The 7,666-nt window shown below is 46.4% G+C and overlaps 2 protein-coding genes across 5 annotated transcripts in view; one reads left to right on the forward strand and one right to left on the reverse strand.

The window, feature by feature from the left end:
• IL1RAPL2 (interleukin 1 receptor accessory protein like 2) overlaps positions 1-7,666 on the forward strand; it is a 592,769-nt gene that overhangs the window by 22,407 nt on the left and 562,696 nt on the right. The window lies entirely within an intron of this gene.
• Positions 6,176-7,529, reverse strand: TEX13A (testis expressed 13A). Its single transcript, XM_034649877.1, has 3 exons — positions 7,071-7,529; positions 6,495-6,965; positions 6,176-6,433 (listed from the first exon to the last, which is right to left on the reverse strand). The coding sequence occupies exons 1-3, from the start codon at positions 7,527-7,529 to the stop codon at positions 6,176-6,178; spliced, it is 1,188 nt and encodes a 395-aa protein (XP_034505768.1).

The raw sequence follows: 7,666 nt of genomic DNA on the forward strand, positions 1-7,666 counted from the left end.
ACTAAACAAATATTTATTGAACATCTACTCTGTGAAAGGTACCGAAAAAGTCAAAAACAAATGACAGGCCTCCTGCCTTCTAACAGGTTAAAACAGGAATTAGGGCATGTATACAGATCACAATCAAACAAATAAAACTCAAATAAAAGACAGGATTCCATGTGGTTCAGCATCTAATTGTATCCTAGGAAACAGTATAGCAACTAAACAATTTTAAAAGTTTGACTAAGGATTTACTATAGTCCTTTGAAAAACATCAAGGGGAAGCCAATTTGTAATGCCCAGCAACATTCAAGATCAGCTTTTCATATTACTTTCATGTTCAATATCTCTTACACACTACAGCTACCCAGAAAACTCTCTAATCACTCCTCACTCTCAACTAAAAAAAATTCACCCTGGAATGTATCCCCTGCAAGTTTTTCTTCTTTTTTCCTTTTTCATCCTCTATCACTTATTTTCTTCTTTCTAAGAAGACCTTGCTTCCCTTTCCAGTGCTACTTAATTGAACTAGCATTGTTCCTTGCAATTTTTCAGCTCTTTCTGCCTGTTACAACTGTTCTGCACAGAAAAGCTCAGGAACTGATCTGGCATACTAAGAATCTCCATAGAAGTTGCTGGATTTGGAGAGACCCATGCAGCCAAAAACATGATTATCTTTAGAGGGCAGGGGGAAGGGGAAAGCTGTCAATACTAACTTAATGTCTTCTATTCCATCACATATGAGAGAAAGAGAAGTACTGTAAGAAAGATAAAGATAAAATAGTAGCAGAGAGTAAAGAACAAGATTTTGACTTATAAAATCAGGGGTGTTTGAGATGGTTCTTTTTTTAAAGATTTTTATTTATTTGAGAGAGAAAGACAGCACACAAGCAGGGGGAGCGGCTGGCAGAGGGAGAGGGAGAAACAGGCTCTCCTCCGAGTGGGGAGCCTGATGCAGGGCTCGACCCCAGGACCCTGGTATCATGACCCGAGCCAAAGGCAGACGCTTAACCAACTGAGCGACTCAGACGCCCCTGAGATGGTTCTTCAGGATCTAAACAGGTGGTGATAGTGGAGGCTTTCCCAGGCAGATAGAACAGTGTTTGAGGGCAAGGAGGCAGTAAAACATGGGCTATGCACAGGGAAAAACAGGGAGGTCGGTTTGGCTGCAATCTGAGTTTATCAAGGCCTTTTTACTGAATGTGAAACTAACAATAACTAGATATATTTTTGGAGCATGAGACTTTGAGAGACTAAGACACTGACCAATTCTTAGAAAACAAGTTAGAAGACACAACTAATGAGTACCTTAACTTATAGTCACACAACAATGCATGTTTTCAGCAGATGCTGTTTCCATGGAGAAAGTGTATGTTTAAAGGGGGTAAAATTCCCGTCTCTGACTCCCCTTATTAACAAAAGGAGATCCTGCTGACCATTGTCACTCAGCACATGCCCTCCAACATGTTTTCTCAGGGATGGGGATGAATTCACATGGAGCCATCCCCATTCTTTCACCGTTGTAAAGTGATCTGCTTTGGCAAGAGAGCTGGTTAAAATTTAGTAGGTACAGTCTGGATCTATGGCTATGAAACAGAAAAGCTAAATAGGAGGGTAAGGTAGAATTCCACATCACCTTGCTCTCATTAACATAAAACCCAGGTTACAGATACTAATCTGTATCTTCCTATTTTGAGACCAGAATATATTCTTCACGACTAAGGCAGTATACATTTACCTGGGTGGAGAGATGTCATATACATTTTGTTATTTTTCAGCCCCATTATTCTGCCTTTTACCAGTGCCTTCCTTCAGCTCCCCATAAAGGAGAGTGGTTTCACCATGTTTCGTATTTACATTCATCTTTTTTACTCTCAGGTGAAATCTCTCTCTCTCTCTGTACTGCTCCCTCCCTCTCGCCCTTCCTCCTCCTTTTTAACTGGGTCTAAAGCTTACCCATAGGGGCACCTGGGTGGCACAGCGGTTAAGCGTCTGCCTTCGGCTCAGGGCTCAGGGCGTGATCCCGGCGTTATGGGATCGAGCCCCACATCAGGCTCCTCTGCTATGAGCCTGCTGCTTCCTCTCCCACTCCCCCTGCTTGTGTTCCCTCTCTCGCTGGCTGTCTCTATCTCTGTCAAATAAATAAATAAAAATGTTTAAAAAAAATAAAGCTTACCCATAGACTACCCCCTCCCACACTTTACACACACATAGGGTAGAGCAGGCTTTCCATACGTGTTGGTTGCTGACTCACTAGCTGTAACCCTCTGATCACTAGGGTCTGGAGGTTTTTAATTTGGTCACATGAACCCTTTTTTCCCCTGATACGTTAAAGTTTTGCCAATAGAAACAGAACTAGATAAGCAGGAAGGCAATTATTAAGACAGTACAAAGAATGATGATGGAAACACCACATTTACAGCAGGGTGCAAAGCCACAGAAAATTCTGGTTTTTAACGCATTTAGGGAAGTTTCCTATTAGGTAATGTCTTTGTATAAATGTTCTGGCAAACTTTTGACTTGACCCCATGTGATATAAAGCAAAGATGAAAAAGCATTGTTGTTTCTAAATAAAATATGGTTTGAGTTATTTTTACTTTCCATTATTTTAGAGAAAGGTGTAGCCAAGTTTGATTTCCCAGAGTGTGGACAGGTCATTAGAAAGAATAGAAAGAGAAAAGTCAGAGGTACCTTCCCTGGTCATTCCCTTTCACTACTTTGCCTGCCATTTCCTCAAATGCAAGCCCAGAGAGCATCATTATCATTTTTACAGAGGTAAAAACCAGTTTTTGACTAAGACATTGGCCCCTGTGAAACTTTCATCCCCTTCCCTTGCCCATTAAAGCTGGGTCTTTCTTCCAGCACCATCATTTTTAAAGCCGTCTTATTCTTTAGCTGCCCATCTCACTAAGCATGCTAGCCCAAAGGCTCAAAGGCCAAGTCAGATCACCTCTGTTGGGTTTGTTGAGGATATTTAGTGATAAAAATGGAATTAATTTTAATTTATTAAATTCTTTCCTCTGGACATATAGAGAAAAAAACTTAAAAATGGCTGTAACACATGAAATTATGAGAATGTCAGTATTTATCCTGAATCCTACCAAACATAAACCCTAAATCCAAAACTGACTGAATCTTTTCTTGAAAAAAATAAATCATGAAAACAAGTTGTAACACCAGAGATTTGTGTCTGGTACCCCTCCCAGTACTACTCACCTTCCTTTCCAGTGGCCCTGCTGGGCTCCCCCATTGCCCTCCCCTTTGGTTTTCTTTCAGTTGGGTCCTATCCTAATTGGATCCTCTGTGAAGCTTGATGATACTTTCCGTCCCCCCCACTCCCCACCTCCCCATAAGTATGCCATATTCCTAAATATGCCACTGCCCCGAAGCCCCCATCCCCACCAGACCTTCTGTCCTCATTCTTGGGTGCCTTGTCTAAGGGACACATGGGGGAACCCTCTTCACTTCCCATCTTTTTGCCACATAGATCAGTGTCTACTCTCCTCTTCTCCTGTCCCAAAGGAAGAGGTGGCCTTTCTAAATCCATTCAAGTCAGCAAATTCACATCCTTTTTTTTGTATATCTGTAAACATTTATTTTATTTTCACAACAAAGAAGTGTATAAAGTAGAAGCCCTCTATCCTACTGCCCCACTCTATTACATTTTTTTAAAAGAAAAAAAAAGTTTTTCCAGTCCTTTTCATGCTTTTTCAAACACCAATCTATAACATAAGGCACACATAAATCTATACTATACATAGACGTATGTACACTTAGAGAACTTTGGGGGTTTTGTTTCATACATATTTTTTTTCATTGAACAGTACAATGGACATGCCTCCAAAACAGTATACAGGGTGTATTCCCTTCTTTCACATATTTCCTGTGCTTTCAAGCTTTCTGCAGCTGTCTCCTCCATGGGTCAAGTTCTCCCATATTCAAAAGAACCTTGTTATCTCTCAGCCATGTATCCTACCCCACTCCTTCCCCTCGCAGCCAGGAGTCCTTGAAGAGCCTCCTTCACTGACTGCACTTCTTTGCTTCCCACTTAGTCCCTGGTCCTTGCAGTTTGGTTTCTGCCCCTCCCTGCCCCATATCTGCTCAAAAATCACTTTTTCTCCTCTTTAGGGCCTTCCCTGCAGCCCTTGGCACTGCTGAGCATGCTCTCCTTATAACTCTCTTTCCCCTGTTCTGACTACTCCTAAAGACCTTATTGCCTACATGGTTCCCAACCAGGGGTGATTTTGCCCTCCAGTGGACATGTTATAGTATCTGGAGACATTTTCAGTTGTCACAGTGGAAGAGTAGGTGCTACTGCCATCTAGTGTGTAGAGGCTAGGGATTCTGCCAAACACCCTAAATGCACAGGATGGTCCCCTGAAACACCTAAGTATCCAGCCGGAAGTATCAAGACTACTAAAGTTGTGAAACCCTGCGCTAGAGGAATTTAAACAAGTCCAAGGATATTTCTGACAAGTATAGGCCCTTTAATAACTACCTCGGGATCTGGCCCCAGATCTTGAAAATGATTATCCGTATCTGTTTCCAAATGAGACACCTCAAAGTCACGTCCAGATGCTGCAGAGATGTCCCAAGCCCATGAAAGCTTCAGTTTCTAGGTCCACAGTCCCCAGGTAATGTCCAAGTCTCCTCTAGTTGTCTCAGTCTGGTCCAGGTGTGACACCTCACCATCCTTCCACCTGTGAGCTAAACCATACATTTAGCCTCCTTCAGTACCACTCACAGTCATGAGAAAGGAGACACAGACCATCCTCTCCCCTCCCCTTTTCCCAGTTTACCCCCTCCCTCTGGAAATTGATTTCTCTTTNCCTCTGGAAATTGATTTCCCTTTGGGATAGGTTTTATTTCACATTCATGAATTCACTGAGGGCTCTGTAGCCAGATTCCCCCTCCCACTATTATTCTGGTGGTGGGTTGGGAGAGAGAATCCCTCAGGATGGCACCACACTTTGGTCCGTGGTCTAAACCAGTAAACCCTCTGGGCATTATCAGTTGCTGACTCACCTCTCTGGCAATGGCAGGAGTTTCCGTTCTGCCACTGGGATTGGGGAGGATTCTCCTGTTGTGGAGCTAGACAGACACAGCAGTCCTTGTCTGCAACTGGTGCTGCTGTCCCCTGTTTGTAGATCTAAAGGATTTTCTTAGGGGTGGCAAATCTCTGCTGTGTTGTAAGCCCAGGGTTAACTACAGGCCTGTTTTGATTATTTCTCATGATATAACTTGATCAGAACATGAACAAACTTCCTGTCCAGTTCATTCCTGGAGATCTTGGGATGCAAGAATCCTCACTACCCATCACTCTCTGATACTCCTTCCCAGCCAGTTCAGACATTTTGACAGTCTGTGGTTTGCAACTGCTCTTCTGGTGCCAATTTCTGACTTGGAAATAATCTGGTTGCCCAGAAGAGGAACTCACTCAAGTTAGTTTAAAGAAAAGGGGATCTGTGTACAGTGTATTTTCATGCAGCACAATTGCAGGAAGTGGAAAAGTGGTCATGCTACCACTCTGTCCATCTCTGAGGTTGCTGGATCAACTCCTGTGCTGCTTCTCTGTGCTTGTCTGCTCCCTGGGACCTCATTCTGGCATCCTCTAAAAGACACCTGGCTTCTATAAAGCACACAGTTCTGCTCCCTGACAGCCAGGACCAGGCCTTGGCTGTGGCCTCGGCGTTCATGACTCTGACCATGGCCCCAACTCCAAATGACCCACTGTTTCCTTACCCAATACCACCCCGACTATGGAATTGGCCTCTCTGTTCAGATTCTCTAGTGTGAGACCTGTTTGGCTCAGGATGGATCAGGTGACCACCTGCACCAATCATATACAGCCTAGGTGGGGAGAGGGGTGGGTTGTCATATGCATGGCTGCTCAGGTGCACCAGATACTAGGGTTGGGGAGGGAGACATATACTAAGAAGGTGTGGAATGCTAATGTTCTGGAACACAAAAGAGATCATCAGAATAAGTCTGTCTATGTTTTACCCCCCCCAACTACCCAATCTATACCCTCCCCAGCCACCATCCCGTACCCCACCTCCCAGCCCACTTTTCTACCTCTCTTGCAACACCCTTGCCCCATTTGCGCACCCTCCCTTTTCCCCCACTTTTCCCAAACCCTCCCCTACCTCTCCCCCTCCCTCTAAAAATTGATTTCCCATTGGGATTTTCTGTTCTATTTCACATTTCTGAATCCACCAAGGGCTTTGCCGCCAATTCCCCTCCCACAGCGGAAGCAAATTTTTCTCCATGAAAAATTCACAGCTTTACACCAAGGGCAGTCCCAATCCCCAGGCCTGCGAAATATGGGAGGTCTTCTCCGCTGATGGGGTTCGGAGTCTCTCCTGTCTCTTTGGGATTCTTGAGGGTCTGTTCCCTGGGACCCCCCATCTGACCGTGAGCTAACATCAGAGGGCCTCCTGTTGGGAGATGGCTGAGATGGAGCTCATGCTGTGAATGTTGCTGCTGGGAGATGGCTGAGATGGAGCTCATGCTGTGAATGTTGCTGCTGGTGGGGATGGTGGGGGCTCAGGTGGGAAGGGAGATGAGGGGCATGAATAGGAATATGTGAATGAGGCAGGGAGCTGGACAGGAAGGAGTGATGGTGCAACTCTGGACCCAGGCTTCATGGTTCCAGAGAAATAAAACATGGTTGTTTCCACTGACCTGAGATCTTCCTCCCTCTGCCCACCAGAGGTGTAATTTTTCTGCTCCTCAGCTCCAGGAAGGTGCACAGGGCTTCTACCCAGCTTCTCGGTGGCCTCTGCCCCTTCAGCATCCTTTTGTTTTCTTCCTCTTCCTGTGATGCCAGCAGCTGGAGCAGAAGTAGCTGGAGCAGAAGTAGCAGCAGCCACTGCCTCCTCTTCCTCCTCACCTGCTCCTTCCGTTCCAGCCCCACTGGCAGTAGCCAGGCCTGTCTCCTCTGCAACCTGGACCTGCTCCCGCTTCCGCGGAGACCCCAGCTCCTGCAGAGAAGTGGGCAGGATTAAGACCTCTTCTGGGGACAGTGAGGGTGGGGCAGGGAAATGGGGCCAGGAGATGGGGCAGGGATCAAGTCGAGGTAATCTTACAGCCCTGAGGAGCTTCCACCACAGGAGGTCCCTTTCCTTTCGCATCTCTGCCAGGTTTGCTTGTGTCTGCCGCAGCCGGAAGGCTGCCTCCTTGCGCTCCATCTCCTGCTGCGCTGTAAGCTCCTTTAGGTCTGAGGCCAAGGCCTGTGCAGCGGACTTATGCAGTTTGGCGAAGTCCTGCAGCCAGTGCACCCTGTGCCCGTGTAACTGGCTCTGCCTGCGGGCAAAGCGCACACCCAGGGCCAGGCTGCTCCAGGCACAGGCATTTTTGGCCTCACTGGGCACCGTGCTGTCCTCCAGGATGTCCCTGAGCTTGTTCTCCACCTCCTCCCAGGACAGGGATATATTCTCAAGGTAGAACTCGGGGCCTTTCGTGTGCCCGGCCATCTTCTCATTGATGAAGGCCACCACCTTGCCTTGCTGGAACCCACCACTGGGGTCCTCGGGTTTCAAGGCCATAACGGCTGAGGGCTTTAGGGGCTTGGCTGGCTCTGTGGGATGAATCAACCAGTTGCTCTTTCCCCTCCCCTTTAGCCAGTCCCCACTCAGTCTCTTCCCATCTGATCGCCTTGCCCCACCCCGCCCCACCCTCTGCC

The sequence above is a fragment of the Ailuropoda melanoleuca genome, chromosome X (assembly GCF_002007445.2).
Source record: "Ailuropoda melanoleuca isolate Jingjing chromosome X, ASM200744v2, whole genome shotgun sequence".
NCBI classification, from domain to species: Eukaryota; Metazoa; Chordata; class Mammalia; order Carnivora; family Ursidae; genus Ailuropoda; species Ailuropoda melanoleuca.